General features: G+C 36.5%; 1 protein-coding gene across 1 annotated transcript in view; it reads right to left on the reverse strand.

The window, feature by feature from the left end:
• CHIC1 (cysteine rich hydrophobic domain 1) overlaps positions 1-17,450 on the reverse strand; it is an 81,194-nt gene extending 63,744 nt beyond the window's left edge. Inside the window, exons 1-2 of the mRNA XM_062183716.1 lie at positions 17,017-17,450; positions 5,119-5,173 (exon numbers count right to left, since the gene is read on the reverse strand). Coding sequence (XP_062039700.1) covers positions 5,119-5,173; positions 17,017-17,312 — 351 coding nt within the window. The 5' untranslated portion in view covers positions 17,313-17,450. The remainder of the gene's footprint in view (positions 1-5,118; positions 5,174-17,016) is intronic.
• Between the last annotated feature and the right edge of the window lie 596 nt (positions 17,451-18,046).

The raw sequence follows: 18,046 nt of genomic DNA on the forward strand, positions 1-18,046 counted from the left end.
CTCTTTAAGTTGTATAGCCAAAATCACTAACATTTTTAAATACAGCCATTTTGATATAAATTCATGTAAATTATAAAATTAACTGTCTATTTACAAATTTAAGTGCCTGTAATTCAAATGAGAATTTTTATTTGTAAGTATAAGCACACATGAAAAAGCTCAAAGTACAGCGAAGCATGAGGCTATGTGCAGAAAGAAGTCAGGGTAAAAGAATAGAAAAATACGTTTATAAAAGCCTCAGAAAAGAAAGCTGTATTTCTGCAAGGGGTGACAAGTGTTAGAATTCTGAGGGAGACTAAACCTACAGAATAAAAGGGAAAAGGAAAATAAAACTGGCTGTTTATTTCAAACATTGTGAAAGAAATAAATTATATGCAAAGGGATATAAAATTTATTTAAAAACATCTTTTGTTACATGTTTCTGAAAGTGAAAACAAAAACATTCCTAAAGCATGACAATTTTCCTGTTTCTCCACCAACACTTTCCACTTTTAACATATGAATAGTCTCAAATTGTATTTTTTATGATAGACCAATTAAGACAAACTAAGCAAGTTAATAAAAATGAGTACTGAAATTCCTTAAAGTCATAATACAAATATATTGAAAAGAAAAACTTCTACTAGTATTTCAAACAAAAACTAAAACCTGCATTTTGGCTTTAAGAGGAAGCCAGAATTGTCTTTGAAAAAACAAATCTGTATTTGAATAACAGTAAAAGTCGTAAAACAGAAAAAGGCATAGGAAATGAGAATTGGCTAATACCGGATTTGATTTTAAACAATGCGGAAAAAATGTTTAGTTAACTGCGTAGAATCAGTGTTAATAACATTTGACTCATTTACTTCCGTATAATTGAGTATCTCTAGTAATGAAAGTTAGATGGAAGCTCCTGACTTTCTGGTTGAACGGTAGGTTGTAAAAAAACGTTTCATTCCTTTTGACTCTCTTGGAAAAAAAAAAAAACCACATCATAAAGGCCAGGAGAAGGGTCATAATATTTTATAACAGGATGCAGGAGCCTGCAAACAGAAGAAAATCTAAGCAAACCCCAGCAGGACTGATTTGCCTCCTTCAGTTGTGGAGGACACAACCCTATCAATCACTTGTCATATTGGATCACAATAGTAAAAGTTGATTTTTATGGCTCAAGATTACCAAAGCTACACACTAATTTCCCCATAACACCATGCAATTGTTTCAAGTTAAGGGCCGGAAGCTGGAAGCTTTCATTTCTTTTCTAAAGTTCTACAGTTCTTTCATTTTCTGGCCACCACAATCTGTGTATCTATACCTGCTTGATATGTCCTATCATGACAGGAGGACTTAAAGTGAAATAGGGAAAATTATCTTTTGTGTGTTTAATATAAAAGATGATCTCTTTCTCTACATTAAAAGCATTAACACACAGGGAGCACAAAAGTAATACTGAGCCACAGAACTTGTCAAAATGGCTTTATTTTTGCATTTAAGAATTCATTTTGCTTAGCCCAGAAAGGCATAAAAGCTATACAGAATCTCATCCATGCTGGAAAACTGATTTTGTAACAAGTGGATTTTTAAAAAAATTTTAGGTATTGCATTTATTTATTTTAAAAAATGTTTTAACCTGAAGGCTAGAAAATTCAGAATTTGAATTTTTCTTAAATTATTTTTCAGATTCATGCAAATTCTCTTTGCTTTTTCACCCAGTCAATAAAGAAGAATTTTGATAACCCAAAGTAACCTATACAAATGAAACAGTGCCTACTAGGAAAAAAAATTACCTTGTTAAAGAGAAAATTAATAAAGTTAATGTTATCACCCCGTGACTCTTACAAATCAGACATTGAGAATTCCTTTTGTGTTTTTCTCATCACCAAACACACATGAGAAAAACACCATAGTATCATTCATGCCTTACAAATATATGAGAAATTTTACATACTATAAATAATGCACACTTGAATAAACATGCATGCATCATCATAGTATATGTTACAAAAGCAGTCATCTGAAAAGAATGGATGACTTTTAAGAGTGGCTCATAGTCAGATCATTTAAGTTATGTTAACACACAACAAAAGCCTACTTACCATTTTTACTCCTCTAGTTAAAAAGCAATACTATCTTTTGGGTCACTAGAATTTTAAGTTTCAGAAGGCTTGGAAAGAAATATGTAGGTGTGAAAAGATATTTTGAAGATTTCTTGAGCATATAAGACTAGTTAATTTTTTAAAAATGGGTAACTCTTAAGTCTGGGAACTTTATTCATTGACATTTCTTAGGTTATTCATTTTCTAGAATTTCTTGGACCTAGAATTCAAACCTTTTTTTTTTTAAGTAAATCAATACTAAAGCTGGATGCAACAATCCAAAAAACACATTTAACAGCATCAAGGAGAACAAAAAGACTAAGTTTTCCACTGGAGATATTTTAATTCATATTCTCTGTCATTTTAATATTGAACTTACCATTTTCTACCAATATATTATTATTCAAGAGATTTGCCCACATCTGTTTTTATTCATTTGGAAAAAACATTTATAGTTAACTCATATATAAAATCTAAGTATAAACTGCTGCTTCAATTCGTGAATTATTCTACTATTATTATTCTACTATCAGGGTAGAGAACCTTATTTCTGCTAAGGGTCATTTGGATATTTATAATATAATTCACAGGCCATACAAAATTATCAACTTGCAAATTAGCTGGTTACAGATTTATAGAATTTTGAGTCCTTCCTGAGGTTGCCTTGGCAGGGAGGGCCAGACCAAACAATTTTGCAGGCCTTATATGGCCTATGGGTTGGACCTTCCCCCACAATTGTATCTAAATGATTAGAGTAGGAAGGTAGAACATACAACACATCTAAGGCTTCTTTGGGTCCTAAAGAGTTAAAGGACCATGTATCTTCTAATGTTAACCATGGACTATGATCTCATGCTTATTCTATGGAAGGATTTGATATTATATCTTAGGAAAGACAAAAGTGGTCAACAGGCAATAGGACAGATTAATTGGGACTAAAGAATAAATTATTACTTAGATTAAGAGTAGCAAACACAATTAAAAATTTAAAGTTAGTGAACTAGCAAAATAATCAGGCTGAAACTTGGATACACTGATGGAAGCATGGCCAACAGCAATCACAAAGTAACACTGGGAAGCTACTAAGCACCTGACAATACAATAGGAATTTCATATATATTCTCTCAATTAAACCCTTAAAACAGGAAGTGAGAGCATTATCAGCATCATCTCTATTTTTCATGCCAGAACTGATTCCAAATAAATAAATAAATCTTAAAAAAAAAAAAAAGATCTAAGGCACAGAGAAGTGATTTGCCCAAGGCCATATAGCCAGGAAGCAACAGAATTTGGAGACAAATGCAGATCTGACAACAAGGTTTATTTATTTTACTCTTTCTCAAGACAGATTCCATTTTTCAGGGGGAAAATGAAGTAGATAAAGTATAAAATACCTACCAGGGTTAAATTATAATTTCTCACAATAATTAGAGACACATCATCAAAAAAAAAAAAAAAAAGAAAAAGAAAGAAAGAAAGAGAAAGAAGCTGTCTTTTTCTCTCCCTCTCCCTCTAAAGTGGCTGGGGAGAGAGAGGGCCAAGAGGTTTCTGGATTTAGGCCAAAAGCAAAGAGAGTAAGCAGCTAGAAAATGCATCATGAAAAAAAGAGAATATTCATAGAAGCATCTTAAACTATTCTCAAAAGAGTTTAGCATAAGAGAGGACAAAGTAAAAGTAAAGGAAGGTTTGAAATGTAATCTAGTCACATGGTTAAAAAAATCAAAACAGTCTTAAAAGATATTCAGAAAACAGGCTTATCCTCATGCCTCTTCTCCCAGCGAGGGGAATCACTTTTCTCAATTTCATGTATATATTTCTACATTCTCTTTATGTGCAAATACAATTATTAATATGCTGATTTCCCCCATCCATTTCCTATATACAATATACACACTGATTTGTACCTCATTTTTCTAACAGTATGAGAAAAATGAACATTATCCTTTAGAGAATGGAATGATTTTAAAATATGACCAAAATCTATTCTAACATCACTATGTCAGTACTAAAATTAAACAAAATAAAATTAAATTATAGGTTCCAAAATATAAAACGTCAATTTCTTTTAACCTCAAATCATAATATAAGCTACCTAAGCATTCAGCTATTAACCATTTAGGAATTACTGAGTATTTTGCAGTCCAAGGTCTTTTCTCTTCATCTTCCTTGTCTCAAATAACACACAGGTGTAAATAATGTTTTGCCTTAGTCAGACTTCTTCTTTGGGCCTAGATAGCTACCATTACTACTGTAAGAGGGTTCTCCAAATATAATTTTTTTTTCAAAAAATTGTGTATATTTAAGATGAACAACATGATGTTTTGATATATATGGTAAAATGATTATTACAGTTAACCAAATTAACATACCCATCTCTTCACATAGTTACCTTTTTTTGTAGTAAGAGCACCTGAGATCTATTCTCTTAGAAATTTCTGTCATGTAATATTTACAACTATAGTCATCATGCTGTACATTAGGTCTCTAGATTTATACTTTTGAATTTAGGGAGTCTTTAATTTCAAGCTTCAATGATAAAAGATACTACTGAATGTAAAGGAACCAGAGAACAGAGAGGTTACATTTTTTGCAGTGAGTCCAATTTTAGAAACTTAAACTATGTAAAAGGCAGAAAATTGTGTAGCCAGAAATTTTATTCTTTTTGCATATAACAAATCCTACTACAGGGTACTTTAAAAATAATATAAGTTATGCAGTTAAAAAATAACATTGTTAGCTCTAAAAACATTGGTAATTACTGACTTAAATGAAAACAACTGTAGATATTTGTGCTGAGAAAAAAGGCAAAACTGGAAAAGATGAACAGATAAACAACACTGGTATTAATGAATAATGGACAACATGAGTAGTCATAGCTGGTAGTCATGGAGACAGCTTTTAGTCACTACCAATCCAGTTTCCAAGCACGGAAGCCTCTTGTTATTGACTTCATTACTAATGAGTAAGAGCATCTGTCATAACACTGAATAAGCCATAAAATAAAGCTTTCATATTGAAAAGTTCAAAGCAAACTCTCACTTACCTTCCCTGTTAGAACTGAAGGAAATTCAGTATCAAACTTGTTGCTCAAGCCAAACCTTAAAAACAAAGACAGAACAAAATATATTCTATCCAGCATATAAAATTCTTCCTTTGTTTTAAAACTGTTACTAACCTGTACATTTTTTGTCTTTTGATTTATAAATGTGTCCTCAAAAAATTTTTATGGAATACTTACAGAACATAAATCCAAATTAATAGTAAATGAAGCTTAACAAGGAGCAAATGTTAAAGCGGGATTCTAACTACACACCTGATATGGAAAAGTCATAACTTTTGGCTGTTTCTGCTTAAAACCTACTTTAATAAATAATCTTTGGAGTTGGATGATAGATAGTATATGGAAATGCATTATGCTATTCTTTCTATGTTTCTGTATGTATGAAAATATTCCTAATCAAAAGTAGCCCTTGCCCCATTAATATAGCCTTTGGAACTATAATTTTTGTGACCAGTTACTATTCAGATACTCAAAGTTTGATCCTTACAAATGGCTTTCATGTATTTGTTCAACCAATTTGGAGAAAAAAGACCTAGTCTTTACAGTTCTGTCTTCCAGCAGGCCAACTGAAATATGTAATAAGAAGTCAAAACGAATTTTAAAAGCCTTTGATAACCTACTTATTGATTTTAGTAGGAATAACATAGGTGATGTCCTAAATGTTAAATGGTACTGTAACACCGTGACTACCATTTTCTGTTAGTCAATGATAGGCTGAAAGTAAAAAGGAGGGGCTGGTGCTGTGGCGTGGCAGGTAAAGCTGCCGCCTGCAGTGCCAGCACTGGGCACTGGTTCGAGTCCTGGCTGCTCCACTTCTGATCCAAATCTCTGCTATGGCCTGGGAAAGCAGTAGAAGATGGCCCAAGTCCTTGTGCCCTTTGCACCTGCGTGGGAGACCCGGAAGAAGCTCCTGGTTTAGGATTAGCACAGCTCCAGCCATTGCAGCCAATTAGGGAGTGAACCAGAGTAGGAAGACCTACTCTATCTCTCTTTCTCTCTCTCTCTCTCCACCTCTCCTGCTCTCTCTGTGTAACTCTGACTTTCAAATAAATAAAATCTTTAAAAAAGAAAGTAAAAAGGAAAAGACACTCATTTTTATTAAAAAACTCCATGTCAGGCAAGCAATAATCAGTGACCAGTAACTATGTATTTACCATGGGCTGGATATTGTACTAAGTAAAAAGCCTTCAAAAAAGTATTGTCATTCTCATTTACAGACAAGAAAGCGGACTCTCCAAAAAATCCAAGTTAATGAATTAAATGATTTTCCCAAAATCATGTATCTAGTGGGTGGGAAAAAAATCAAAATTCAAATACTGATCCCCAAGTCCTTTTTGTCTTGTACTAAACTCCTTTAATTTCACTAGTTTCCATCATGCCTAGTAGCATAACCGAATCTAGTAGGTTTTTACTAAAAGTTTGTTGAATAATAAGCTACTGTATTTTTTGGTTCAAATGATTTTTAACACTTTAGTCTTAGCGACATTTTAAAGAATGTTAGGAATCCAATTAAAACTATACAGGAATATCATATTCTCCTTTCATCATTTATGATAATAGTTCAATTTCAAGGACACAAACCAGTTTTAAGCAGAAAGGCTCTCTTCTTAGCTATATATATATATATATATATATATATATGTGTGTGTGTGCATACTATACATATATACATAGTGCATACTATATGTTTAAAATTTATTTTAAAACAAGCACTATTGTTAAAAAAGATTTATTTACTTGAAAGGTAGAGTTACAGAAAGAGAGGGAGAGACGGAGGAGAGGGAAGGAGGGAGAGAGAGAGAGAGAGAAAGAGAGAGAGAAATCTTCCAACACTGGTTCACTCCCCAAATGGCCATGATGGCTGGGGTTAGGACAGGATGAAGCCAGGAGCAAAAACTTTTTCCAGGTCTCCCATGTCAGTTCCAGGGCCCAAGCACTTGAGTCATCCTCTGCTGATTTTCTCAGGGACTTAAGCAGGGAGCTGGATCAGAAGTGGAGCAGCTGGGACATGAATTGGCGGTGCCCATGTGGAATGCTGTCATTACAGGCAGAGGCTTAACCTGCTACGCCACAACACTGGCTCCAAAACAAGTACTGTATTTCTAAATGGCTGTAAAATTTAATTAGCAGTTGTAAAAAGAACTTAAGTACATTGAAAAATCCTTCATTCCTTTCATTCATGTGTCAGAACATGTCATGAGAAAGTAATATGCAAAAGCACATTCCCTTTCAACCTGTACATAGACACAGGAGTATTGCCAAACTTAAAACAAAATGGGACATTCTTATGCTGCTTGAGAAATTAACACTCTAGCATTAAACATATATTTGCAATTATGTGCTAACTCAACAATCAATAACATTACCAATATTTAATAGTGCAAGGAACATATTTCAGTTAACTCATTATTTAACCAGTTACATAGTGACTTTGGGGTTGGGCATTTGGTGCTGTCGATAAGATCCTACTTGGGACATGTTGTAGTGCCTGAGTTCCAGTCCTGGATCTGCTCCTTATTCCAGCTTCCTGCTACTGTGCACCCCGGGAGGTTGCAGGGGCTACACATGTGGAAGACCTGGATTGAGTCCTCAGCTCCTGGGCATTGGGGAGTGAACTAGCAGATGGGAGGTCTCACTGTCTCTCAAATGAAATTAATCAGTTAAAAATTAGTGAATTTATCATTAGTAAAAAAGATGCAATTTTAATAATTTGTTTTGACAGGCAGAGTTAGACAGTGGGAGAGAGAGACAAAGAGAAAGGTCTTCCTTCCGTTGGTTCACCTCCAAATGACTGCCACAGCCTGCGTGCTGCACCGATCTTCCTCCTGGTCTCCCATGCGGGTGCAGGAGTCCAAGCACTTGGGCCATCCTTCACTGCCCTCCCAGGCCACAGCAGAGAGCTGGACTGGAAGAGGAGCACCTGGACTAGAACCCAGCGCCCATATGGGATGCTGGCGCCGCAGGCGGAGGATTAACCAAGTGAGCCACGGCGCCGGCCCCTGCAGTTTTCAGTTTTAAAAAGTGCACGTGACACATTTTAAAGTAGAGTTCTATTTCCATATCATTTCTGCATTTTAGATATAATGGCAACATGTTCCTTTTTTTTTTTTTTTTTTTGGACAGGCAGTTAGAGAGAGAGAGAGAGAGAGAGACAAGAGAGAAAGGTCTTCCTTTTTCTGTTGGTTCACCCCCCAAGTGGCCTTTACGGCCCACGCATTGCAGCCGGCGCGCTGAGCCAATCCGAAGCCAGGAGCCAGGTGCTTCCTTCTGGTTTCCCATGTGGGTGCAGGGCCCAAGGACCTGGGCCATCCTCCATTGCACTCCCGGGCCACAGCAGAGAGCTGGACTGGAAGAGGAGCAACCGGGACAGAATCCGGCGCCCCAACCGGGACTAGAATCCGGGATGCCAGTGCCGCAGGTGGAGGATTAGCCTAGTGAGCCACATCGCCGGCTAAGCAACATGTTCCTAACTCAATCACAGACTCTATTTTAACTTCTGCCGTCTGCTATTTCTTTACTAGATATCAAACAAAGAGTGGACACAGATCAATGTATTCTGTGAAATGTAAAATGTAAAGAATATGCTTATTTAAAAAATTCTTAGCTTTGTTACTTTCTGTTTGCACTTATCACCAAAGAACTTTCCATTATTTTCATCTCACTAATGTCCCCTACTTTCTTAACCTTTGAAAATTTGACTTTTGATGATGCTTTTTGAAAAATAAAGTTTTATTCAGTAAAACTATTCAGAAGCACAAGTTTATCTTTTCTAATTTATTGCCAGATTCAGTGCCCTCTTCACAGAGCTTTTTCCCTTGACTTTGAATCTGTGATATTGTTGATCACTCCCTTCCTAACATGCCCTTTCTTTCACTTTGCCCTAACTCTTTTGGCTTTTCCCAAAATTTAGCTTTTACTCATATGCATCTATTTCTTTTTTTCTGCATCTATTTTTAAAGGAATTGTAACAGTTCATCTGTATGAGTATTTAATAGTTTGACAATCACTTTTATACCTCTAGCAACACAGATTTTCAAGCATAGACTTTCATCTCTAATTGTATATTGAAAATTTCTATTTGGATATCTTGCCACAAAATAACAACACCTCAAGTGAAACATGTCTAAAAATAAATGTTAACTTTTCTTGGAAACTGGTTGCCCTTTTCCAAATTCTTCATCTCTGTCAATAATATATCATTCTCTTTAATCTAGATCTTGATCTCATTTCGGCATCTCCATCTATTTATTTGCACCTTCCTTATTATTTGTTCCACTGTAATTATTCTCATAATGAATCCTTCCTTTCCAATGCCACGTTGGCTCTTGTCTTTGCTTACGTGGTTGCTTCACTTCCCTAGTTTAAGTCCTACACAGCCTTCAAAGCTCAAGTCAAGTTCCAATCCCTGGTATAATACCTTGAATATTCAAACCTTCATGGATTATCCCTTTCTCTGATCATTCACAGCCACTTCAAATCTGCACTATGCAATTCAACAGTTAATAAAATATTGTCTTTTATTCTTTGCTGATCCACAAAATATCTTAAAGGAAAATTTTGTTAGCTTTATAAAGCAAGGCTTGTACTTTGTTTTCTCTGTATTCTTCACAGTGATTAAGTTCTCAAGAAATACTTGCTATATTTACATTTTCTTGTTTAATATAAAAAGAGATTATCTTTTCTAAAATGAGAATTATATTAGAAATGGTAAAGTGTCCTTTTACATTTTAAAATATTCCCCTATAACCTACGTACAGTGGTTCCTCAGTATTCATAGGAGACTGGTTCCAGGACTCCCTGCAGATAAAAAATCCATTGATGCTTAAGTCCTTATATAAAAGGGTATGGTATTTGCATATAACCTACACATATTCTCCTGTATATTTTAAAGAATCTCTAGATTCCTTTTTATACTCAATATCATGTAAATGCCATATAAACAGTTATTATACTGCACTGTTTGGGGAATAATGACAAAAGGTCCATAGATGTTTAGAATAGACCCAAACTTTTCTGAATACTTTCAATCCATAGTTGGTTGAATCACAGATGAAGAACCCAAGGATATAGAAGGCTGACTGTACAGCCACATCAAAAGGTATGAAGAAAGGCAAATTGGACCCAATACTCTCGTAATTTTAACTAATACACAATAGCAATCTTGTTCTTACCTATCAGAGACTTCTTTCCTTAACTTTCCCCTTTAAAGACTACACACACACACACACACACACAAAGAATATTTAACTCAGATCACCTTAGGCCCAGTATTTCAGTTAGTAGCTCTCTGGATAATGTCAAAATAGCTAGTTGTTACATAACTATATTGATAATCATTGTATTTAGTGTAGTGGAAAATTTCTAAACAGAATGTGTTAATGATATATCAAGATTTTTCCCCAAAAATTTAGTGATATTTCATGAAGTTGAAGCCTCCTCTACTGGAGAATTAAAATATGAAGAATTAAAAAAAAAGAAATAGCTGCTGTTGAATAAACACCTAAGCCCTGTTTTATAAACAAACTGTTAAGAACAGTGGGGAGTGGGCTTTGAGGTGCAGACCCCCATAACAGAATGCTGGTTTGAGTTCCAGCTACTCCACTTCTGATCCAGTTTCCTGATAATTCACCTGGAAGCAGAGGATGATGGCCTGCACACTGGAGTTCCTGCCACCCGCGTGCAAAACCCAGATGGAGTTCCTGTCTTCAACCTGGCCCAGCCCTGGCTGTTGCAGCTATTTGGGGAGTGAGCCAGAGGACCACTCTGCTTTTCAAATAAAAACAAACATATCTTAAAAAAATGAACAACAAATCCACAAAGGTTAGACAAGTTCATTTACTCATTACTGATCAGTGATAGACATTAACCAAGATGTGGGGCTCTCCAGTATTAGATAAACAGGCACTTGGGAATTGCTCACATTGTTATTTTATTGTAGAATCAATTATGTATTGGAAGCTGACCCAGACGGTGGTTCTCAATAACTGTATTTTCTTTGTCAAGTGTCTTCAATACCTATATTTTTAATTTGTGAGAACAATTCTTTGGAGTAAAAGAAACTGAGGCAAAGGATGGGTCCTTTTAGTTGTTCATACCTTTTTCTCCCTCTCTATACCCTTGTTGTTTTACATATTTTTGAAAATGGCTATACATCAGTCTTTCAAAACCTTACACAAATTAAAGCTCATATGCTCAGGTTGCTTAAGAAATTAGTGTGGTAAAATTCAGCCAATAAGGAAAATAATTTCTTATACAACTATGAACTTATAGAAAAACAGATTCTGAAGCATGTGCACCAAACTTTTTACTATACAAGGAAAAAGAAAGGTCATGCCACAATTCTAGTTAAATCTTATTGATGCTTCATATGGGAATAATCATATCTTACCATACTATACAATGCCACGTTAGCATAGCTTCAGTATTCTTAAGGCCTAAAATCTTATATAATATTCACCTTATACAGGGAGATTTAAAAAGATCATGGAAAATGGAATTAAAAGGCAAGTTTATTTTGTTGCAAAAAAATCAAAATCCATGCATAACTTTTTATAATATGCATTTTATGTGAACTTTTGAAGACTCTTCATCTAACACAAATTAAGAGTGCATCATTGGGGCTGGTATTGTGGCAGAGTGAGTTAAGCCACCGCCTGAATTGCCAGTATCTCCCATGAATACTGGTTCAAGTCCTGGCTGGGCTGCTCCACTTCCAATCCACCTCCCTGGTAATGCACCTGGGAAAGCAGTGGAAGAGAGCCCAAGTGATTGGGTCCCTGCTGCCCTTGTGAGAGACTCAGAGTTTTAGGCTCCTGGCTTTGGCCTAGTCTAGCCCCGGCTGTTGGGGCCATTTTAAGAGTTACCAGCAAATAGAAGATATTAGATCTCTCTCTTATATCTCTGTAACTCTGCCTTTCAAATAAATAAATAAATGTTTTAAAAAACAGAGTGCATCACTGCAATTTTTCAAAGAGAGCTGATAGGAATGGCACTCCACTAGTGTTTGGAGGCCTCTCTAAATTTTTGCAGACATGTACTGTTTGGAAAATCTGGCCACCTTTTTCAATTCATATAAAATTGATAACTTCAGCTTTCTTACATTAATTTTAATGAGACGATTTTATGAATCTGTGGAGATTGGTAATCTGTCATTCCTATTTAATTCAGTTATACTACATGTGTTCCATCAAGAGTAAATATCTACACATATTAAATATGTGTATTTAATATATATGTGTATATATGTATACATGTATATATTATATAATATATATGTATGTATATAAAATTTATGTATATAATATATACTGTAGTGTGGTAATGTCTATAAATGAGAAAAACCTAGTAAGAAATAATTTTTTATATTCTAATACATTAGATCCAAATATTGATTCTAAAGAATATCAGGAATAAAAGTGACTGAAACTAAGTTATACCAATCAGATGTAGAATATTTCTGAAACACTTCATATTTCCAAGCGATTTCATTATTTCTGCTTCTACCATCTCAAATCTATGAGAGTTAATTGAGTCATATTATTTGAAACCTGGAAAAAGATCTTCAAATAACTGTTTATGATCATTCTCTCAGAATTGGAATTATAATTGGTGTGATTAGGTCATTCTCCCTGAGAAATAATAATTAAATGCATGTTGAAGTAATTAGAAAGCTAAAAAGTTAAGATGATAAATGTAGGTAGGAGCACTCTGATACATAGGAGCTAGCTTAATAAAGCTTTCAGAGGTAAGGCTATGCAATAAGCCTCATCACTGGGACTAACAATATTATTGTATCCATATACATCCATGCTCAGAAACAAGAACTCTACAGTGTGATTCAACTAATTAGTACTTATTAAGAGCTTTTACAGCTTTCACTATAATGAGCATATTAAATGCCACTAATATGAATCAATATTTATTCAATTCACTTTATGTCAGGCACTGTACTAGGCATTGCAGATTCAGAGGGAACCAGAAGCTGTTCTTGTTATTGCAACTTACAATTTAGTGGGGACAGAGAAGATTTGAAGGAAGGAAGTGGTGACGTATGGACAGGTATGGTGAGAGGAAGTAGATATTGACATTCCAGCTCGAGCAGAGGCAATGAGGCAAGAAACAGTATTCTCTGAATAGGAAGGTACAACGAAGGAAGGGAAATGGCAGATAAGGTTCATACCAAGGATCCAGTTTTGTATGCCATATTATAGAGCTTAGAGTGCATCCTCGAAGTGAGAGGAAAATCATAGAATAATCTTAAGCAGAAAAGTAGTTTGGTTAGATCTGAATTTTGGTATCTTAATCTAGCAGCAGGCTAGAGAAGGGATGTGAATGTGACAAGCACAAAAGCAAAATGATTAGTTGGAGTGGTGAAAGGGGCCTGAATCAATGGAAGTGGTGGCAGGAAAGAGAAGACAAAATGTTTAAATAATATAGTATTAACATTTGCTGATTGCTCAGCTGTAGGAAGTGTGAATGGAAGAAAAACAAGGATGGGTAATGGAAGAAGCACAGAAACATTCAATGGAAATAGAGAATAAAAAAAGAGGGATTTTTATGAGAGTCTGGGGATGTGAGGTGTTAAGTTCTGTTTGAACGTGTTGAATGTAAGGTGACAGTAGTGCATCAAGTGAAGAAGCCCAGGTAAGATCCTGAGCACAGTCTGGTTACAGAAATACGTATATGAAAGCCATCATTGAAACTCTAAGGGGTTAAAGACGAGACTATCTAGGAAAAGTAGAGAATAAGAAGAGTAGTGAGGTGGGGACAAAACTCTGGAGATCACTGGCATGTAAGAGGAAACAGAGGAAGAGCAGTCCATGAATGAGACAGTTAACACTAGCCTGAAAAGTACAAGGAGAAACAGAGGGTGAAGTAGTCAAGGAGATAAGAGATTTCTTTGGCTAGTAATTTTTTAAAACTCAGAATTTGAACACTTTAGACAAGACACACAGCTTCCATCACCACTTAAGCTGCACTATTTCTGTATGTGATCCCTGGAGTAGAAGTCTCCAAGAAAGAGGGACTCATCGTGTCAATGCAGCAGAGATGACTGGAAAGGGAATGAAAGCTGTCTGCTGATTTAGCAACAAGAAGGTCATGGTGATTTTAGTGACTATGTAACAGAATCCACATCACAAAGGGGGAAAAGGAAAAAGATTTCTTAAGATACCTGGAGGAGAAGGAAAGAAGAAGGATTAGAGAGCTAAAAGGATCATAGGTGTTGGAAGGCTTTTGCCTTAATTGCTTTTTTAAAAAATCAGAGAGATTGAACATGTTAACAGGGTATGCTAGTAGAGTGGCAAAGAGAGGTAATATTGGAGCAAGATTTGGCAGGAGACTGGAAGAGAAGGTTATGGAAGGATCAAGTAGAGGGGTGAGCTGTGGACAAGAAGAGGTTGGAGGAACAAGGCACAGGAACTCAGATTTAATTAAGATCCAGTGCAGGTTTGTAGCAAGAAAGTGACCTGATTAAACTGTGTTTTAAGAAAATTACTTTGGCACAAGCATGCAGGGTGGATTGGAGCTAGGAGAGGCATCAGACTATGGCAATATTTCAAGCAGGAGATGATGGCAACCCAAACTTGAATGGTGCCAAATAGGAACAGAGAAAATGAAAAATCTGATGAGATATTTCAAAAAGGTATGATGACATAATTCTGGGAGAGCTCAGCATAGGGCACTTCAAGGAGAAGGAAGAGTCAAAATGACTCAAATATTTTCCACATTATCCTGGAAGATTAGAATGGGGCTATTGGGGCCAGAAATGGGACAACTGGAAAGCACAGACAATGTGGGGAGGGAAAATTATTGACTTTAAGATATACTGAGTTGGAGATGATGGCTCTCAAATTTTAAACACTGAAAAAGAAACAACATCCTCTATAGAATAGAGGACCAATCAAGGTTGAGTGAAAATAAGAAATATTTCATCCTAAATATTTTATCTGTTTTTCAAATCCCAGACATTGGGCATCAAATTAGCTTTCTAGGTATATTATAAAACTTAATAAGTTTCTAAACTACACACACTGGTTAATGATACAAGTACCAGTTTGCTGCTTTCAGGTTTTGGCTTCAATCAACATCAACATTTGTTATTAGTACTCCTAATTCCTAATCCCATTTTTTTTTAAGCTGGGAGGGACATTATACCTAATACAAAAGCCTGGGGATGGCAAGCATCAGTGCTCTGCTTTTCATGAAGAACATACGTTTTTAAAATACTTTACCATGGTTATGTGGAGAGGAGACAAACCACCAGTAAGTTTTAGGGAACTTAAATACTGTTTCCTTGCTCCTTCTCCATTGTTTGAATTTCAGAAAATAATGCAGAGGAGTGAAGTTTTATAATATAAAATTATGAAATGGAAGAAGATAGTTTTTCACTGCTCAGTTATGTTAAATACTCTTCAAGAAAGTAGCCAGAATCATAATTAGTTTGACTAATAAATTTTCTTCCTAGTGAGTAAGGAATGGAAGTAAAACAGTGCAGCAAGCTGTCATCTAACCATTGTAAACTATTTGCAAAATTCTTGGACCAACAAAAACTGTCTTAAAATTGACTAATCAAAAAGCAAACCCAAAAGCCTCCCAGACCTTTCTACAATTTCATAGTCTTTGTTAATACATTCCATGCAAGGACTACCAAAGTATATTACAATCAAAATACTCAACATGTTAAAATTAAAAGCTAACATGATGGAGGAGGTTTCTAACATTTGATTTCATATAATATGAACTCAAGTGAAAGTTAAAGGGGCCAGGTGAGCCAATAATCAAAATTAGAGGCAGCATGTTTTGAAAATGCAGTAAAAGGGAGTATAGTTAAGAGAATGCACATGACAAAACAGTCCAACTACAAGTATTTACAGTCCAAACAAATATAAATGAGGAATCACTCTTCAAAGTACAGAGAGTCATCTTTTTTTTTCTTTATAACTACTATGTCCTGAAGTTCCTCTCCATTTTATTTTCTCAAATATGATCCAAGATTTAAAAGTTTAAAAAAGCCACCCTGGTAAGTTTTTAAGAAATCATCCTCAGCTCTCAGAAGACAAATTTCCACATACACTTAACGTTTGTATATTTAGTATTCAGGAATACAAAAGCCCCTGGAGGTCTCTTAGATTATCTCAGAACTCTATGCTTTAGAAACCATCTACTTCAAACGTTTCATTTTACAGATGGAGATATCAAGGCCCAGAAAAGGGAAGCAATCTGACCAAGGTCATAGCATCAGTAAGAAGCAAAATTGAAATTAGCATCCAAGAGCCTTGACTCTCAATTCATTGCTCTTTCTACTTTCCACAGCTGTCTCTCAACCTGAACCTCTACTGGTGTGCTATTTAAGGAATGTTCAGTGCAGCACTGTTCAAAACAGGGGATTATTGAATTCATTCACATAAGGATTCGATGGAAAGAAGGGATAGATTGATATTTTATAATATTTTCACAAAATGTATCATGTTTCTGTTTGGAAGAATCCAAACCTAGTTCTGATCACATGTCACAGCAGTTGCACCGTTTTCAACTAGACACCAATCTTGGCAGCAAAGAACCCTCTGGTACATCCTGCAGTTTAGTGACTATTCGCTCACCAGGATACACACAAGAAAGGAAATTCACCCCTACTCCAATCTCTGTGGCTCCCAAACCCCTAACTTCCCTGTGCTATACTCAGTCTTTGCCTGCGTTGCTGCATCACACATTCTCTTCACTTTCTTTACACCGTTTCTCCTAAAATGTAAACCAGGTGTCCTTTCCTAACTGTACGTCTCAGCCAGCCCTCCCCCACCTCACAGGCCCTTCGATCACGTTTCTTTTTTCTCTGTCGCCAAATCTCGGCTTTTTCAAAACCCATAGCACCCTATCGCTTACACAGTGATGTGGCCGGCGCCCCGCACCAATACAGGGTCGGGGGCATATCTCCGCAGATGCTCCTCGCTCACTACCCGGGGCGGGGGCGGCGCCTCTTCCTCCTCCTCCTCCTCTTCCTCCTCCTCCTCCTCTTCCTCCTCCTCCTCCTCCTCCTCCTCATCTTCCTCGTCATCGTCGGGTCCAGATACCGACGACGACGACGACGACGACGACGACGTTGCCGCTTCTTCTTCCTCCTCCTCCTCCAGTTCCGAGATGGTGTCGAACTCCGCCATGTTGGGCAGCAGGATGCTCATCACGTGACGTCGCGAGCACCGCCACTCTCACCGAGAAGAGTTTGAACCTGCCGAGGTGCTGGAAGAGGAGGGGGAACGAAATGAAGAGAAAGAGGAGGGGGAGGGACAGGCTTTGAGGAGACGCGCCTGCGTATTAGGCAGACTGGGGGTGGGGGGGTGTTGGAGGCGGGGGCATGAGGAAGAGAGGCGCAAATTCAGTGTACGCTTGCGCGGCTCCAAGGGGAGGGGGCCGTTAGAGGTGAACTCCAAGGAATTACCGAGGTGCGGTCTGCGGGTGCCGATCTGAATTCTGCTCTTTGGGAGTCAGCTGCTTGTATCCGAGGGATTTTATTCCGTAATGATTAAAGTTGCACCCACAGTGCAGGCAGGCGAGAGAAAGCATATTCTATAAAAGTGAATTGAGGACTTTGCCCTAAATAACTCAAGGTGCAGTATACCCTCTGTTTGTTCAAAATTAAAATTTAAAAGACTTTTGCGTCAGAACCTTGCCACAACCGTGGAAAGCAGAGTAAGCATTTTATTAGCATTTTACTGAAGAGGAAATTGCTATACCTACTTCTCCTACTATGTAATACTTCTGGAGGACTTAGTGTCAGAGGCTGTGTTAAGCGTTTTTCGTATCTATCTCATTTAGTCCTCCGCAACTCTATGAGATATGTGCCATATTGATCTTGTTTTACGGACAGGAAATCAAGATGCAGAGAGAATAAGTAGCTTGTCCAAGGTCATTGCAG

This window comes from Lepus europaeus, chromosome X, assembly GCF_033115175.1.
Source record: "Lepus europaeus isolate LE1 chromosome X, mLepTim1.pri, whole genome shotgun sequence".
Lineage (NCBI taxonomy): Eukaryota > Metazoa > Chordata > Mammalia > Lagomorpha > Leporidae > Lepus > Lepus europaeus.